At 39.7% G+C, this 19,788-nt stretch overlaps 1 protein-coding gene across 11 annotated transcripts in view; it reads right to left on the reverse strand.

Annotated features, from left to right (window-relative positions):
* The window catches only part of NAXD (NAD(P)HX dehydratase), an 84,569-nt gene that overhangs the window by 16,035 nt on the left and 48,746 nt on the right, over nucleotides 1–19,788 (reverse strand). For 5 of the 11 annotated variants that reach the window (XM_075061496.1, XM_075061490.1, XM_075061494.1 and 2 more), the window contains 4 exons: nucleotides 11,631–11,681; nucleotides 11,446–11,550; nucleotides 10,962–11,082; nucleotides 7,171–7,227 (listed from right to left, as the gene is read on the reverse strand). In XM_075061496.1, the coding sequence (XP_074917597.1) occupies nucleotides 7,171–7,227; nucleotides 10,962–11,082; nucleotides 11,446–11,550; nucleotides 11,631–11,681 (334 nt within the window). Of the gene's footprint in view, nucleotides 1–7,107; nucleotides 7,228–10,961; nucleotides 11,083–11,445; nucleotides 11,551–11,630; nucleotides 11,682–19,788 lie in introns of all 11 variants that reach the window. The other 6 variants (XM_075061497.1, XM_075061492.1, XM_075061495.1 and 3 more) reach the window with 2 other exon arrangements.

The raw sequence follows: 19,788 nt of genomic DNA on the forward strand, positions 1-19,788 counted from the left end.
CATTTTGAGTCTCTAGGCTCGTTAACGACTTGGCACGACAGCGCGTGTATCCTGAGATTTTTCAAACGCGTTGCATTCGGTTCTGTACGGACTCCTGAGACAACAACAGATTTCCCCATACAGCAATCAGATCTAAGTATCTTCCCGTACGGTCCCATGCTGGAGCTCTTTTGGTAAACTGCATGCCACCGGGCTATCAGAGCTCACACTGGCAAACAGGAAATTAATTCAAAAGTTACGCAGGGCTTCCTTACTGCCCGCTGCAATCGAGTTCAGATGCTGTCCAAGCGTCAGTCGCACTGTGGGATACCGCCCGGAGGCCAATAACGTCGATTTCCGTCCACACTAACCGTAATCCGATATGTTAATATCGAATTTAGCGCTACTCCTCTCGTCGGGGTGGAGTACAGAAATCGATTTAAAGAGCCCTTTATATCGATATAAAGGGCGCTGTAGTGTGGACGGGTACAGCATTAAATTGATTTAACGCTCTTTAAATCGATTTAAACGTGTAGTGTAGACCAGGCCTGAGACAAAGGTTCTTCTGAAATTTTTACTTTGTGTGCATCAGATCGCACTAATATTGCCATTGACACCATATAAATTACATTAATACCCACTCAGTCTATAGACACAATGCTCAACATGAAATGATTGAGAAAATTTTTTTTTTTTAAACAGAACATTTATAACAAGTTTAATATCAGAATCCAGCATCTATCAGGCTATTTCAGGTAGCCCACACTTCCCACAAAAGGTTGTCTGCAAAACTAATTACATTTTATAGGAATGAGGAGAAATTATTGCAAAGTGCAGTTAATGTTCTGTTAATGTAGCTATAGAAATTGAATTTTCCCATTAGTGACCTTGGCAAATAATTTCATTTCTCTGTACCTCAGTTTCCCCATATGTAAAATGGGAATGATGCTTACCTCCCTTCTATAAAGTGCTTTGAGATCTACTGATAAACTATATAAGCAATGGGTATTACTATTTTTATAAATTTTAATTGTGACATCTTTATGTTGCATTACTTTTGTGTGGAAGGGGATGGGGGTGCTTTTTCCCTTTTATTTAGGGAAGAGATTGCTTGTGCTTAATAGGTTCCAGAGAGCATTTAAAGTTATTTTCTTATGGGGGAGGACGGGCAAGTTCAGATCTTTGCAACTGAAATTTTCTTCTGTTCTTTGTCGACAGTGTTACTATGGAAAGGATAGGTCACAGTATTAGATTTTGCATTTTTACTCTGAAGGCACCCAGCTTCATGGAATGAATTCAAGATAGCATGGGTGTGCTAACAGTTTAGCTGTAATCTAACTGCTACTGCCCACAGGTTCACTTTCCTCCATTCTAGACATACTGAGCTGCAAGGGCTCACAAAGCAAATAAAAAGAAAACAAAATGAATTCAGATACATCCCCTCCAAAACCTCTCCTCTAGGCAAACAACCAGACTCACCTTCTTCTCTCTTTGTTGTCGGGTTATGGGGCAAGGGTCACAAAGCCTCTCCCAGATTGGAAGCAATTACTTGGGACATCAACCCCTGGCTCCAGGTCTCTAAAGGCCATCTCTGGGTCCTTGCCTTGACTTCCCCAAGACCCCTGAACATTGCTGTTTATCTAAAATACCTGAGCTGCTCTCACTTGAATTTTCTGCAAGAGGAACCACTGAATGTTTTTATTTAGAAAATGGAGCAATTTGCATGAAAAATTGGGGAAATTTATTTGCATGTGCTTAAACAATAGCATTTAAAATCCGGTTATCACAATCACACCCTTTCCAGTTCAGCTCTAAGGCTGTACTCTCTCTTTGTTGGTGAGTGTGGCAAAGAAATATACTATGAGCTCCTCTCTCTCCTGTCAGTTGTCTAAGCAGTAATCCATCTGGGCTCATCAGGCCAAGCAACTGTGCTTTGTTGGTGTTATCAGGAGGGCATGGATTCATTAATCACTAACAACATTTTAGCAGATGCCACCACAACATGCCCAGAAGTTAATTTTTCAATCACTCCTCCCTCTACCTTCGATTATGGATGCGTTTCTCAGTGTGTACTATGTGTGTGTCAAGTTTCAAACGTCAGAGTTGTTGTTTTTTTCCATTAGCTGTGTGACAAACGTGATATAGTTTTGGGGAAAATCACTAATTCTGCTATTCTGAAGATAATATATGACAGGATTTTCACTGGAAGGTCTTGAACTCTTGGCAGGATGGAAAATCCTGTTCAAAGCTTTTATTTTGGCCATCTGAGTGGCAGCTGAGCACAAGCCCCTGCTTATTAGCCATGTGTCACCATCTGCCACTACCTCACAGTCCCTTAGCCTGCTAGTCAGTTCTGAATTGTGCAGGAAGCAACTGCTCTTCAAACTAAGCCTATTATAAAATAAAACTGTGAAGTAAAAGATTTCTGCAAGCCTCATATGTACACACCACCTAGAAGGTAACAAAAGTGCCCTCTAAAAACCATAAGCAGAGATGATGGGACACAAATCTGAGGAAGCTTCAAAGAAGCAGAATTCCATGTATATAACAAATAATGGGAAAAGGTACCATCATCCTCACGAGTCTCAGTCTAAGAGACTCAGTAACTCAAGGTGTGTTTCAGGATAGAAGGTTGATACATCGCAGTAAGCACATTGCGAAAAGAAAAAAGGCTGATGACAAGTATTAAGACCTGTGAACTTTTAAAATTAAAATAAATGAAAAGGAATAAAATACTTCCAAGCAACAACAAAGGCACAAACTGATGGACTGGCAGTGCCTCAGAGGATACGTCTTTGTGATGCTTTTTCAAAAATTTGGCTCGTTCAGTTGGCTAGTTCTTTGACCCCACAAAGGAACCGTAGGTCACCTGGTCTTGGAAACAGGTTCTGCAGTACTAAGAATTTAGATCGGGGCTCTTCCCCAGAGGCCAAATCTAAGCAACAGATCTTTGTCAAAATGGACAGGGACGACCATGTGGCTGACCTTCCGTATACCCTGCATGGGGCAGTGGCAGCTAGTGGCAATGGTGTTGGCCCATCACTAGACAGAGATGGTAAAATTTATTAAATGGTGCAGAAAAGAATTCAATAAATATTTCTGTTCTGTATTTGGAAAGAACCAGGATGATGCACATGTATCATAAAAAAATAAAGTACTTTCCAGACCATTAGTTACTAAAGAGGATGTTAGACAAGAATTGCAAGGCATAAACGTTTTAAAATCAGCAGGCCTGGATAACTTGCACTTGAGTCCTAAAAGAGTTGGCTGAAGAGATCTCTCACCTGCTGATGTTAATTATAATAAATCACAGTATACTGGGGAAATTCTAGGAGACTGGAAGAGTGCTAATGCGCCAATATCCAAAAACGGCAAGCAGGATAATCTAGGTAACTACAGGTTGGTTAGCCTGACATCAATCCCAGAAAACATAACAGAAAAGCTGATATGGGATTCAACTGATAAACAGTAGGAATATAAATGAATACCAGTCAACATTCTTTTATAGAAAATAGATCCCAGCAAAGAAACCTGATTCCATTCTTTGGAGAGATTGCAAATTTGGTTGATAATGATAATTCCATTGATATAATAAACTTAGACTTCTTGTAACGTGTTTAACTTAGTATATCATGATGCTCATTATAAAACTGGAATTATACAACATTAATGGAGCTCTTGTTAAACAGATTAAAAAACTGGCTGACAAACCTAAAGAAGTAGTTGTCGATGGAGAATCATCATTGAATAGGGTGTTTCCACTAGGACTCTAGCTACAAGCGCAACACTATTAAACATTTTTATCAATAATCTGGAAGTAAATATAAAATCTGTGAATGACAGAGATTGGCAAAAAGGTAAATAATAATGAGGACAGGGTAGTCGTACAGAGCAATATGTATCTCTCTGTAACCTAGGCCATTCAAACAAAATTCATTTTGATACATGCAAATTCAAAGAATGCAGGCCACACCTACAGAATGGGGAAGTGCATCTTGGAAAGCAGTCACTCTGAAAAGGCGCCACAGTGGACAAACAACTAAACATGGGCTCCCAGCACAATACTGTGGCAAAATGGACTAATGGGATCCTTGGACCTATACCCAGGCAAGAAGTGAATAGGAGTATGGAGATTATTTTACCTCTATACACAGCACTGGTGAATCAGATACTGGAACACTGTGTCCACTTCTGGTGACCACATTTTTAAAACAATGTTGAAAAATTGGAGATGGTGCAGAAAAGAGCCACAAAAATTATTGGAGGGATAGATAAGAAATGCCTTACGGTGGGAGACTCCAATAACTCAATCTGTTCATTTTATCAAAAAGATGATGAAGAGGTGATTTGATTACACTGTGTAAGTACCTTCACAGAGAGAAAATAAGAGATATGAAAGGGCTTTTTATGGGAGAAGTGCTTAACAAGAACCAACAGCTGAAAGCCAAAGCCAGACAAATTCAACTTACGTCAGATACAACATTTTTACAGCGAGGGTGATCAACCGTTGCAACAAACTACCAAGACTAAATGCCTTTCTGGAAGATTGGCTTTAGCCAAACAAGTGATTGAGTTCAATATAGCGCTAACTGGGTGAAATTTAATAGCCTGTGTCACACAGTAGGGCAAATTAGGTGATTGAACAGTCACCTTCTGGCCTTAAACTCTTGAGTGTATGACATGAGAAGATTAGGAGCAAAGTGGTTCAACTGGTCCAGTGGACCTGGTTTATTTCCTAGCTCTACCACAGACTTCCTATGTGACCCTAGGCAAATCACTTGGTCCCTCTTGTGCTTGTATTTCCCATCTATAAAATAGGCATCTCCCTACCTCACAAAGACATACTGAGATTAAAACACATTAAAAATTGTTAGGTGTTTAGATATTAAGAGGGCACATTAGATAGGAACCCTCATGCCCAGCTACCATTGCCAAGAAGTTTTGAACTGAAGGAGTTCCTATTGTGTAGCAAACTAAGTGCTCAAAACCCAGAGTGAGACTCCTGTGAGGATGCTATGCTTAGGAAAAAAATCAAAATGGCTGGAGGCGCTCCAAAATTCCAAAAACAATTTAATCGTTTTGCTAATATCAAGGATGGATAATTTCACCCTAAAATCAGGAAATTATGTGAAAACAGGAGGTTATAAGCAAGCAGTCTTACAGCATTTGCTATTAAGGGTATGATATAATCAGAAAAATCAAATATTCAACACAGCAAAATTCAGGTTATTCATAGTATGCCATGAATGCTTGATTTATAAAATGTTAATCAGAATGATTAGGTTAATTTTAGATATTCATGTTCATAGGTTTTTTTTATTTTTATTTATTCCTATTTTAAATGTGAGATATGGGCAAGTTCTAGCTATGACCAAATGCTTAAGTAACACTGATAAAGATAATGACTAGTGTAAAGATTTAAAGTGACATATGTATAATGAGGCTATAGACCACGACACAAATTCAGAGTCACATTCCTGACTATGCTTGTCTAATTCCTGTCTGTAATAGGTCAGACAAGTCGCTTAACTTTCTCCGTGCTTGTTTCCCTATCTACAAATTGGGGATAATGTCTCTTACCCACCTTCTTAAAGTAATCAGAGATCCTCAGATGAAAGGTGCTGTAAGGTGCAGGTCTCACATACTGTCTGGCCCCAAACAGAATTATATTTCTTCCAAAAGTTTCTCTCAGACAACATCAGTTTTCACACACAAATCTTATTTGGCCACTTCAGATAGCTATGAAGGCCCATTTTGCTTCACTAAATGGAAGATTCAGCTTTAAGAAAGTTATTCCAATTTGAATGAAATCCCCAATAAATACATTTATTTGATCTGGCAACTATTAATACTGATGAGTACAGGAGCACGCCAGCTTTTTTGGCACCTTAGGTGGCGGAAGGTCCCACCCCCGAAATGGCGTTCCTGACAGAGGCAGCGGAAGGTCCCGCCCCCAAAATACTGCCAACTGGGGAGGCCGAAGATCCGGCTGCCGCGGTCACTGCCCCCCAAATGTTAGCACCCTGGTTGCCTAATTGGTTGCGCCGGCCCTAAATGAGTAACATTTTAGCCTTTTCTCTTTTGCAGGTTGGTCCACAAAGAAATCCTAGTGACACGCCCCAGCATGCAAAAGAAGAGAGTGATATAAACGCTAATGACTAGGGCTGGAGTAATCAATCTAGTGATGTGGGAAAGGTAAGCTGGCTTTTATTTAAAGGGTGTTTATACTGTTATATTCCCTAATCACTCTTAAAATTTAGCTAGGTCCTTGAGAGTAAGAAACCAATTGTTTGAAAGTTAAAAAATAAAAAAGTCAGATTTCATTTTAATTTTCCAGTCATCTCTGTTTCTTTGATGGAGGCAGGAACTGAGGAGCTGCTCTGATGACAGGTGGTATAAAATAATGCCAGGGAGAATATAGGCTGTGCTCAGTAGAGTGTATATTGAACCAGTGCACTGGAACTGCAATCTCTCAATCAGGTCTAGCTTGGGGATGCAGAAAGGGAACAAACATCCTGTCCTCTGATTAAAAGAGCAGAAGACTATTGGATGGGCTCGGACATTGCAAAAGCAGCCAAGCAAGACAGGGTCTCTAACAAGCAGTTGAATAGCCACTTATCCAGCCATAAAGGGAGCAGGAGGAGGATGTGGGACCTTTAATTCAAGGCCTGAGTGGCAGTGGACTGACTCTTATGCCAGGAGGTAGCTTTTTAACCTCTGTTCAATAGCAAGATACTCCCCTCACCTGATGCTTTCCTACTTTCTCATACACATCTCCAGGCAGTAGGAGAGGAAATGGAGACGGTAGTATGCTGCTGCTACCTACTGGTAGAGGACTTCGGGAAGAAGCTAGCTGGCTACTTGTCAGAGACTGTGTCTTTTCAAGCTACACTTTGAGGAGGGAAGCCTGTAACTGATACGGGGTTGGAGAAAAACATAATAAATTTTTATTTTATTTTATTTTTTAAAGAAGAGTCAAAATACAGACACTTCAAGGACCTAACTAAATTTTAAACTTGTTAGGAACAAAAACCGGTATAACCACACTTTATTATTGCCCAGTTCTCCAAAGAATAATAAAAAGAAAACCTTAGAGAGCTGTGCCATATTGAATAAAAGCTGACTTACCTTTTCCCCTTAAGCTGAGTACTCACGCCTGCCCTGATCAGTGATGGTACTGATATCACCTACCAACAGAATGGTGGGGCACATCTTTGCAGAGCAGGAAGTCAACAACTGTAGACCAGGCTATAATGTAGAATTGCAAAAGAAAAGAGAAAAAAGTGTATAAAACGTAATTAAAAGCCTTGCCAATTATGTTCACTGGGCAATTGGCAGTGCGCACCTGAAGTTGAGACTTTTAAAAACATTACAACTCCTCTCACTCTCCAGAAAGAACAGTAGAGAATTATTACTGGTTTCTCAGAGATCTATATATGTGAATAAACAATTCACAGCTCAGAAGGGACCATTATGATATTCAGGAGGTCAGACTAGATTAACAGGCCACAGAATTGCATCAAATGGCTTCTGCATCAACCCCATATATGCTGTTTGAGCGTTAGCATATATTTTACAAAGATATCCAGCCTTGATTTAAAAATACACTGACTGAGAATCTATGAAGTCCCATGGTTAATTATCTTTACTGTTAAAAAAATACATGTCTTATTTTATTCTGAATTTGTCTATCTTCAGCTTCCAGTCACTGGACCTCACTGCGCTTTTTTCTGCTGGATTAAAGGCCCCTACTATCAGAAATCTTCTCTCCATGTAGGTACTTATAGACTGATCAAGTCATCCTGTGACCTTCTTCATGTTAAGCTAAATAAATTGAGCTTCTTTGTCTGTCACTCAGATTCAAATACCAAAGAAAAAGGCTACTTGTGATGACTATATTTGCTTTACAATCATCTGAACAGAAGTATGCAATTAGCCAAGGCAATCAATTGATAAAATATAATGCTCATCAATCTATAGTTTTCACTGCTACAGACAGCTGTATGGTCAAAGCTTTACTCAGCACCAAGTAAGCACAAAGCAGCCTGAAGGCTTTGTCTTCAAAATTCCAACTTTTTTACCTTTTCTGTACCATATTCAGATTTAGTTTTTAATTTTTTTCACTAGATGTGTAAGAGGTAAGGATGAGGTCTGGAAACTGCAGTGTTTAAACAATAAGGATTAATGTGTTAAATGTGTAGGCTGAAGTGTAGGAGCAGAATTTTATAATTTCTTTGTTTTAAGGTTTTAGTAAGTAAGAGACAGGATCTTGTATTGCATTTATGTTAAGGAGATTAGAGAAAAGTTGAAGGCCTGAAGCCCCAATGTGAATTGTTTTAGTTATAAGATTTAGCAAGGCTCAATTTACAATGTATTCTGCTGAATATGAAATACTGCTGTCTGTGTACCTTTGAAGGTTTCTGTAATTGATTGATTGTGTGAATGAGGAATGCATGCGTCAGTAAAAGATAAGGTGTGAAAGCCATCACAAATGTCCAAATGGTCAAGAAAAAGTGAGAGACTTGGAAAAACCAGGAGTCAATCAGAAAACATCCACTGTATCCGATGCTAAACATGTTAGTAGCATGGATGACCTCAGAGGTGAAGCAGGCACCCCCGAAGACGAGACAACAAACAGAAGATAACAATGGGAAGCCTGACAATAACCATTAAATGATAACAGCAGAAAACCCCAAGATTACCACCACTTAAGGACTAATGACTACAGGATGACATTGCAAAATGCATGGACTCAAATGGGAATTTATAACTATAAATCTGAGGTGTTTTGCCATGGAACTCCGGGTTTAGTCCTGCAAAGCCTCAGCGCATCGGATCATGACCAACAAGAGCCCATCTCCTCGCTCATGCTCAATCTAACTGGCCATTAGATTGACTTGAGCTACAACAGACTGGTAACTATAAACATCAAATGGCAGGAGTGTGTGTATGTAGGTGATAAAGATTGTTGGAAGATGGCAACTTAAAAAAAAAAGTAGGAAGCAGGAGTACAAAAATCTTTCAGAACATGGAATTATGCCCAGGGTGCACTTTCCTAATCCGATGATATGGATTTTCCCCAGACTGGAATAATCATGTGTGCTGTCTCATCTGATAAAAAATTACATCAGACTAAGAGACCACAATTACAAATGAAGCAGCAAAAGTAAAGACTAAAGATTTTGGAGAGACATGGTATGGAGATTGGCCCTTAGCTGCAGCACAAAAGCAGCAAGCAGTGCCTCCCCTCTCAATGCAATTTTGAGAAGCAGTTCTGCAGCATCAAGATGCCTCTTAACATTGTCAGAAGTCCCCAGACTCAACTGGCTGAGTCCAAAGAACCTCTTTGTGAACGGGAGTTGCACTTTGCAAACTGAATACTTGTATTGGTTATAACCTCTTTCCAGGCATGACAGACAAACAAACATGGACATTTGTAACAGACATCATATCCCTGAAGGCTGCTTTCTTAGCAACATCAATAACGCTGCCTGAGATGTCAAAGGACCCAAGACAGGGAAAATATTGAATATATGGTCTGATGGCACTAATATAACAAGTAAGGGAAGCAACCTAACACAGCTGGGCCTCAGACAATACATGTAATGGCCTGGCAATTGAAAAAAGTTTTTTATTTTTTAAATGAAAAAGAAAGTGAATGGCCATACAACTATGAAAAAATAGTACTCAATAAAGCGGGGGGGGGGGGGGGGAACAATTAGGAAAACACCACATCTGCTCTGAGCTCATTGCACACCTGGTGGACAAAAGGCACCGGAGAACAGTTGGGACACCCCCTCTTTTATGGCCTCTGAATCCTGGGGGGTGGAGAGGGGGAAGCTGAGTGGCCCAGTCTTCTAGAACATTCTGAGGATACACTTATCCAAGGAGTGGGAAGCTGCATGGGCAATTTTCAAAAGGAAAACAGAGCTATTCCCCCACCTTTCCACCATCCAGGAAAACACCTGTATGTAATAAGGAAGCAGTGAAGAAAAACAAATATTGCAAAAATCCTACATTGCTCTCAACACTGTTGGCAACTAACAGCACACCCACGGGACAGCCATACGCTGGAAGTCAGGAGATTCTGACTTTGACAGTATATACATAAAATAACTGTTAAAGTGGCATATATGCTTGTCAGAGATTGGTAGTTCATATTAGCCTTTGGTAAACCTCAGCTCTTTCTTGTTTGTTATGTAAACCATGATCATACAGTCATCACTCGGGCATTATGGCATTGTTTGAATTAATTTTCTATTGATTACTGGAAAAATCTTGGCATCAGCAAACTACTCCTTTTTTTAAACTGCTAAGTAGTAAATTTAACAATTTTTTAAAACAGAAGTTTTAAAGGGGGCAATTGTTATCTACAAATAATTTAGCAAAAATATCGCTAAGTCTAAAATATGTGGCAGGTACAGTAGGTCTAATAGATATGAGTGATGTATATCCTGCCTGTAGTGTTGTTAATAAAGAGTTTGCAGATCTATATAAAAGAGGATAGATAATATCAGGTGATCAAGCAGTTGATGAAGCCATTCAACACATCTTCATTCCTCAGTCACATCAATAAGTAGTGAAACAAATAAGTTTCCCTTGAGTAAATACATCTGGAACTAGTGTGTTAAATACATTGAACTTATAACTGCACTCCTTTCATCTCAGGATTTTAAAGAACTTCACAAAAAAAATTAAATTAAAAAAAAAGCTTCTCAACACCTATGTGATGTAGATAAGTATTATGCCCATTTTAAAGAGGGGAAGAGGAAAGTTAAAGGACTTGCACATCAAAGCCACTAAAAATCACACCAGCTTTTTTAAGCATCAAGCTTCAAAAGGCATCTAAAGTGCTGTGCAAAAATGTATCAGTCAATCCTGGAACCAAACGAATCATCTACAGACGGACTACAACTTAAAAGAACAAAAACAAAAAACCCACTAAAAAACAAAATAATCATACAGCTGAAGACTTCATTTACCTTTTTCTCCATCTGAAATAAGATCTCTTTCTCCTTTCTGAACAACTGTCAAATTTCCCATAGCTTGACTGAGCCGTAACACACATCCATGGTGATCATTGCTATCCACAGGATCTCTAAGCTACAATACAAGAATTCCATACAGAATTACTCATTTTACCATTAATGCAAAATCAAACAATTTAAGTCTATGAAAAAAGATTTGTTATTCAGTATTTCTATACTATTTATATTCTTTCCATTCATCCAAAAAAGAAAATTGTTTCAAAAGCGTCTCTCTTTTTTGCTTGCTTTAAAGATGTGCCAAGCAATGATCCAGTGTTGTCATAACAACCATCACATGCAGATTTACTTATCCCCAGGACACTTTTTATATACATAAGGAACAATATGAAAGTGCTTGATTCATCTTTCAAAAAATATATGTTGATATTGTAACAAATACATACTTATGTATCACCAAAAAATTAAATCAGCAGCTCACCATAGCTTCATAAAGTCTGCTAAACTCCATATAGTTTGGAGTAAGAATCGCTCGCTGGTAACCCTGAATAAGAGAGGGCTGTTGGGAAATGAGCCACAATCCATCCTGCATAAGATAAATAAAATTTTTTTAATTAATAGCTCTTTAAATGTCAGACAAATAAACGGTATGAAAAAAATACTTACAGCATCAATGACAATTGGAATTCCTTTGACCTTGGCTTTTTCTATAATACCCTACAAGAAATGCAAATGATTGTAAGACGCTTGGTATGTTAACTCCCAAAACATCTAAATGAAATTTGGCAGGATTATTTCAGTCTAAAAGATGCTGCCTAAGGAGTCTGGTCATATAGATCACCATTTCAAAGAAAGAATTAAAAACATGGTTAGAGTACGACAGAAGACACTTCCGTATCAAATTTGTGCATTTTACAGACAAATATCTTCTAACTGCTAGCAATGCAAAATTAGTAGGAGGTCTTAAAGATAAGCTGTGCTGTTTCTGGTCCACATTTAACCAGCAGCAATGGAATTCTGCAAGTGAAGCTAGGATATTATTTGTGTTGATATGTGAATGAGAAAATAATCCAACTCTCACTCTCATAGCTGTAGCCGCTCCACAATGCTAATAAGTAAAATTCAGGAAAGAAAAGGAAGATGACAACGGCCAAATACATTCAGGAAATGTATCTATTGAGCAAGACTGTGCTAAGTTTAGTGAGGGCCAGTGCAAGGATGTTTCGCACCCTAGGCAAAACTTCCACCTGGCGCCTCCCCCGCACCCCCACCCTGAGGCGTCCCCCCTTGCGACAGCTCCCCACCCTCCGCCCTGAGGCGCCCCACCCCGTGGCAGCTCCCCACTCTCTGCCCTGAGGTGCCTCCCCACCCCAGCTTACGCCTGCTCCGCCTCCACCCCGAGCACGCCATCGCTGCTCACTTCTCCCGCTTCCCAGGCTTGCAGCGCCTAAGCTGATTGGTGTTGCGAGCCTGGGAGGCAGGAGAAGCGAAGCAGCCACGGTGTGCTTGGGGAGGAGGCAGGGCAGGGGCGATCTGGGGCAGGGAGTTCCCCTGCATGCCACCCCCCCCCCTTACTTGCTACAGGTGGCTCTCCCCACGCTCCCCTGCCCCAGCTCTCTCCACCTAAATATCGGCAGCGACCAGGGCGGCCGAAGATCCGTCCACTGCGGTTGCTGCCAAAGAAAATGGCGCCCCCACAAATGTTAGTGCCCTAGGCGACCGCCTAGGTCACCTAAATGGTTGCACCGGCCCTGAGATTATCACTTTTCTGACTATAACCACTTCGTAATAAGAGTGTGTTAATAACATACATTGTGTGACAAGACAGACATGAGATGTGTAGTTTCACTTATAAAATGGAGATTTTACACGAGAAGAATGAGTTTAAAAACAAACAGGAATGGTGGACTTTTATTTGCAAAATTTCTTGCAATAAGTACATACCAATCCAAAAATAAACTGTCTGTCTCTTTGTCCCCTCATAACTGAAAGGCAACCGTGATTAATAAAAGCTTTCAGAATGTTGTTTGTCATTGGCTTACGTACTGACGCTTATCAGAGGGGTAGCCGTGTTAGGCTGGATCTGTAAAAAGCAGCGAAGAGTCCTGTGGCACCTTAAAGATTAACAGATGTATTGGAGCATAAGCATGCATCTGATGAAGTGGGTATTCACACATGAAAGCTTATGCTCCAATACATCTGTTAGTCTTTAAGGTGCCACAGGACTCTTTGTTGCTTTGTACTGATGCTTGAGGGTTTAGATCTTCCCCCACTATATAGCATAACAGTGGATGTTATCCATCTAAATGTCTAATCATTTTTTTAACCCTAAGCTTGAGTTCAGATGATATCACATTGCCATGAGCTCCACAGACTAACTATATATAGTAAAATCTGTGTTATCTGGCACTTTAATAGAGCTTTCCGGTTGATAATCAGCATTTCTAATATCTCCCAATACAAATCTTCAATCTAGTAACTGGGACTAGTCCAGGGGTTAGCAACCTTTCAGAAGTCGTGTGCCGAGTCTTCACTTATTCACTCTAATTTAAAGGTTTCACATGCCAGTAATATATTTTAATGTTTTTAGAAGGTCTCTTTCTATAAGTCTATAATATAGAACTAAACTATTGTTGTATGTAAAGTAAATAAGGCTTTTAAAATGTTTAAGAAGCTTCATTTAAAATTAAATTAAAATGCAGAACTCCTCAGACTGGTGGCCAAGACTCAGGCAGTGTGAGTGCCACTGAAAATCAGCTCGCGTGCTGCCTTCGGCGCCCGTGCCATAGGTTGCCTATCCCTGTTGTAGAGCAAACAAATGGCGAATGAGTCAAGTACTTTATTCTATCTTGTGCACCAAAAATAGAATTATTATGTTCCAACAAAACTAACACTTGTGCAAACCCACTGAAGGCTATGGAGTGACGTGTGCTGAGGGCTCGATTTGGCTTGCAAAACCTTTAATAGTGGTTAAGATTTAAAAGACAGAAAGAATGAACCCAGCTTGATTGCGGGGATACGTCAACACTGCAATAAAAGACCACGGCTGGCCTTGGTCATTTGACTCAGGCTCATGGGACTTGGGCTGCAGGGCTAAAAATTGCAATGTAAACATTCATGCTCAGGCTGTAGCCTGGGCTCTGAGACCCCACAAGAAAGGAGGGTCTCGGAGCCTGGGCTCCAGCCCAAGCCCCACCCCCAGCCTGAATCTCTACACATGCGTCAGCAATTTAGGTGTTACCCTGGATTTGAGGGGTGTATACCCCAGAATATCATCAAGCCAACTGCAACCATGTTATGTGCATTCACCGTTAATTAATAAAAAGAGACTACCACAAAGTTAGGGGTTAATTGGAAAGCAGGCTTTTAGAGGCAAAGTCAAAACTAGATGGCAGTTTCTGTTAATCAGAATGGGAGCAGGGGAAGAAAAGTAAACAAATGAGACAGAAAACCTTGGTGGCTGGAAGACCTTAAGTCTGAGCTCCTCTGATATTAAAGGTTTATTGGAAGTTAGGAGAAACTATAGCTCATAGTGTCCCCCTGCTGGCTTACGTGTTTTGTAAAAATTAGTTATAAAAAGACAAGATAACAGAGTGTAATTTGGAGCAGTCCTCTGAAGCCACCTTGAAAGATTTTTTCCTGACACCTTTTCTCCGCCACAGCGGGTGAGCAACTAGTCACTGCAAACCTGCTGTTAATTACTCACTATCGTTCCAGATGTTAGGTAAGTATCTGGGATGTTCTAAAACTATTGTGCTTAAATCTAATAAACTGAAGTCTTAGATTGAGCACGCTTACTTGCATTAATCTTTTATCAGACAGAATTGCTATGTTCCCATTGATTTATTCCTGATACCGCCTGGAGTGAAAAAGTTAAATTACTCGTGCTGGGGGGTCTGAAAATCCTGGGTAACAGAGGCATCCATTTTATGAAAATATTTGCCCTTCTGCATATGAACGTATTAATACAATTCAACTGAAAGCTAGTTAAGAGATTTAATTTTAACAGGTACAGAATGCATTAAAAAGTTTACCATCACTCTTGTAGTTTAAAGGGGTGGGGAAGGAGAGTGGTCTTTGGCAGAGGAAAAAGGAAATCTTAAAATGATTTGGGAAAAATTAAAAAAGCAGAAACACCTAATCACTGAAACTAACAAAACTGGAGAAACTGCATATAAATTACTCCCCAGTTTTCTTTTTCACAGGAAACAATTATAGGCAAGACCCACCTCTAAGTTTCTCTCTGAATTCAAAAAGAATCCTTTGCCAGTGCACTTGCTTGGAATCCGCAGTTAAGGGCTTTCACAGTACAGGGCAACTGCACCTGTATTCCCCTCAATAGTTCAGCAAGGGCAACAACTCTTGGCTTCCAGCTCCCCCCGCTGTTGCCTCTTTTGGGTCTCTCACCCTTCTGACCAGGATATTCCCAGGCTGAACAGCTGCTTTTCCTTTATTGTGTCATTCCCAATCAGGTTGTCCTAGGACACCTGCTTCTTTTCTTTTCAGAGATGGGTAACAAAGTGATTGTTACAAATGCAAGTTACCAAACAACTCTTTGTAAGCAAGCATACTTTATAAGGAACAAAGCATTACAGAGAAAACATAACAACTAAAGAACCTACATGGCATGTTAATACGTTTATTAGAGTTCATCTCATAAGAACATAAGAACGGCCGTACCGGATCAGACCAAAGGTCCATCTAGTCCAGTATCTGTCTACCAACAGTGGCCAATGCCAGGTGCCCCAGAGGGAGTGAACCTAACAGGCAATGATCAGGTGATCTCTCTCCTGCAATCCATCTCCATCCTCTGATGAACAGAGGCTAGGGACACCATTCCTTACCTTTCCTGGCTAATAGTCATTTATGGACTTAGCCACCATGAATTTATCCAGTTCCCTTTTAAACATTGTTAGAGTCCCAGCCTTCACAACATCAGAAGGATTCCCAGTTGACGAGCGCTGTGTTGAGTCAAAGAATTCTTATTGTTTTAAATCTCCTACCTATTAATTATTTGACCCTAGTTCTGTTGATGGGTACGTAAATAGAATTTCCTTATCACTTTCTCCACATTACGTCATGGATTTATCTCATTCATATCCCCTTAGTCTCTCTTTCCAAGCTGAGATGCCTAGCCTCTTTAGTCTTTCTCGTATGGATGCTTCAAAACCCTATCTTTTAGTTGCCCTTTTCTGAACCTTGTCTAGGGCTAGAAATCTTGTTGAGGGAGAGACCACATCTGTACACAGTATTCGAATGTGGGTACCATGGATGTATATAAGGGAAAATATATTCTCCTTCTTATTCTCTATCCCTTTTTTAATGTTCTAACATCCTCTTTGCTGTTTGACCTTGCCTCTCGCACTGCATGGACACTTCAGAGAACTATCCATATGACGCGCAAAGATCTTTCCTGATTAGTTGTAGCAAATTCCCCTCATATATGTATATGGGTTATTTTTTCCAATGTGCATTTCTCTTTACATTATCCACATTAAACTTTCATTTGCATTTTGTTGCCAATCACTTAGTTTTGTGAAGATCTTTTTGGAAGTCTCACATATCTGCTTTGGTCTTAAACTATCTTGGGTTTTATATCATCTTGCAAAACTTTCCACTTCACTGTTTACCCCTTTTTCTCCAGATCATTATATGAATAAATTGAATTAGCGAATTTGTCCTAGGATCTGACCCTGGGAACACACCATTATAGTTACCCCCTCCATTCTGAGAATTTACCATTTATTCCTACCCTTTTCCCTGTTCTTTCTAACCAGTTCTCAATCGCATAAAAGACCTTCCTTTATCCCATGACAGCTTAAATTACGAGAGCCTTTGTGCAAGCGATCTTGTGCCAAGAGCTTTCTGCAAATCTAAGTACACTATGTCCACTTAGGATCCCCCTATCCACATGCTCTTGCTGACCCCTTCAAAAACTCAACAGATGCTAACACACGATTTCCTTTACAGAATACCATGTTGACTATTGCTCACCAGTTTATGTTTTTCTATGTGTTGACATTTTATCTTAATTATGTTTGTAATTTGCCCAGTACTCGTTTACTTACTGGTCTTAATTCCGATTCACTTCTAGAGCCCTTTGAACATACTGGCTTACATAGCTAATCCAGTCACTGGTACGAGCGACTTTAAAGGACAGGTACAAAACTTGTAAAGTTTCGTTAGCAACTCACATTGAGTTCTTTCAGAAACTCTTGTGCAATCCATCTGGTCCGGGTGACTGTTAGCGTTGAGTATCAATTAATTCCAAAAACCTCTCCAGTGACTTCAATCTGGTGAAGTCCTCAGATTTGTCACCTACAAAAGCTGGCTCAGATTTGGGAATCTCCCTAACATCCTCAGCCGTGAAGACTGAAGCAAAGAATCCATTTAGCTTCTCCGCAATGACTTTTATCGTCTTTAAGCGCTCCTTTTGTATTTCGATCGTCAAGGGGCCCCACTGGTTGTTTAGCAGGCTTCCTGCTTCTGATGTACTTAAAAAACATTTTGTTATTACCAACTCTGACATGGACTCTGGCAAGTGCAGTCTTTTAATTTCATTGGGTGATCCCAGGTTCTTGTTTTACATGAAGGGGTAAACAACAACACTTCCTTATTCACTTTCTCCACACTCTTCATGATTTTATAGACCTCTATCACATCCCCCTACCCTTACGCATCTTTTTTCCAAGATGACCAACATTTCTTAGTCTTTTTAATTTCTCCTAATACGGAAGCTGTTCCATACCCTTAATAATTTTTGTTGCCCTTCTTTGTACTTTTTCCATTTCTAACATACTTTTTTTGCAATGGGGCAACTAGGGGGAGGAATAGCTCAGTGGTTTGAGCATTGGCCCGATAAACCCAGGGGTGAGAGTTCAATCCTAGAGTGGGTCATTTAGGGATCTGGGGCAAAAATCTGTCTGGGGATTGGTCCTGCTTTGAGCAGCAGGTTGGACTAGATCACCTCCTGAGGTCCCTTCCAAGCCTGATATTCTATGATTCTAACAGAACCACACATAGTATTCAATGTGTGGGCATACCATGGCTTTATATAGTGGCATTGTGATATTTACTGTCTTATCTATTCCTTTCCTTGTACTTCCTAACATGAAAAATAAGAAGCCTCAATTTATTAGTATCTTAGCTCACTCAGATACTATGGAAATCTTCATACACTACAGACAAGATCAGAGTAAGACAGATGGACAGAGCCCTAAGCCTTTCACTCACGAGAAAGGAGCAGATCTCATAGCCCTCTTCTTTCCCATCTTCACTGCCAGTCAAAGAAAGATACAAGGGATAATTACAAACCTACATCCCATTCCTATATGCATAAGGTAGCTTGCCTAGACTAGCCAAAAATATTGTAAAAGAAAAGGATATACAAAACCCCACCCTTTAATACAAATTTAAATGGCCAATTGCTGTAGTTGCCTTTTCCCCCTGGGAGAAAACAAGTTACAAAAGTTAAATTTACCACTGAAGCAAACACACTGCACCTATCTCTAGCACAGAGATGGTGGAAATACCAGTCCTCGCTAAGTAAGCAACTGGGATTCACCTGCCCTAACTACACTCACATACTGAAGCCTCAGGTGAATACAATATTTAGACAAATCCAAATAAGCAACACAAAAGGAGATTGAGAAGTAGGCCCTGTCTACCCTGTACTGACCCAGAAAAAAACACACACAAAACATGGCTCCTGGATTTGATGTGCTTCTGTACAGTGCCTAGCAGAATGCAGCCCATATCTTGACAGGCTTGGTCTTCTCTGCTAAAAAAAAGTGCATATTTCACCTCACAGCAACGAATGTGCCTGAGCTATCCCCAGGGTTAAAACACAGTAAAGACAAGACATTTTAGTTTTACCACAAGGTAAGCTTGCCAAGGTCAACCATATATCCCTGCCTGAAGTTGGCGTTGACTAGCTGAACACATGGCGAAACTAAAGCACCTTATCGTCACTGTTATTACCTCAGAGATAGCCTATGTATGTTAGTTACCCTGAGGTAAAACACACACCTTTCTTATCAGTGAAGATAAGGCTATAGAGGCTTCTTCTACAATACAAATGAATCAGCTGGTCAAAATATTTAGACCAAATTATTTTTTACCTTCAATTTGACTCAAATTTTGGACTTTTCATTGAAAATTCTAAACTTGGTTTTGCTTTTCAAAAATCTGAAATAAATAAAAATTTCAAATGGAAATGGAACGTTACCATCATTTTGTTTTAGTTTTTTGTTGAAAAACAAAAACTTCTCATAAAAAAGTAAACATTTTTAATGAAAAATTGTTTTGTTCTAAGTTTTTCACAGAAATAAAATTGGATTTTTTGACCAGCTTTATACATAAAGAGAACCCCCCACTTGTTAGCACACTGGGACGGTGATGGCACAGGGCACGGTGTCTTTTCACTAATAAAAAATCTATACATCATCAAATAATTTTTAAAAATAAAGAGAAGAGGAGTCAGTTTTAATGCAGAAATCCCCAAAATCACTCTCTTTCGCCATCACATTCAGGATACTTTAACCTTCTGGTTTAAGTGTTTCTTGAATCTACTGTTTTGTAAATTTCAAGTTCAGATGTCAAGATCTCTGAAAAACCCAGCAATCCAACTGTTTGTTACTGTCACTGATTAGCCCAGCATTTTGCTTCACCAAAATTTTCTGTATTGTACATGCAGCTTCTGGCATTAGACTGAAACATTAACTTTGGTGTGTTACACAGTTATTGCTGTCATATGTTAACAGTTTGTTCCTGTCTGTGTAGTGATATTTAAATGCTCTTTTTTAAAGCTTTTCACCAAGATATG

This window comes from Chelonoidis abingdonii, chromosome 1 (assembly GCF_003597395.2).
Source record: "Chelonoidis abingdonii isolate Lonesome George chromosome 1, CheloAbing_2.0, whole genome shotgun sequence".
In the NCBI taxonomy this organism is placed as follows: domain Eukaryota; kingdom Metazoa; phylum Chordata; order Testudines; family Testudinidae; genus Chelonoidis; species Chelonoidis abingdonii.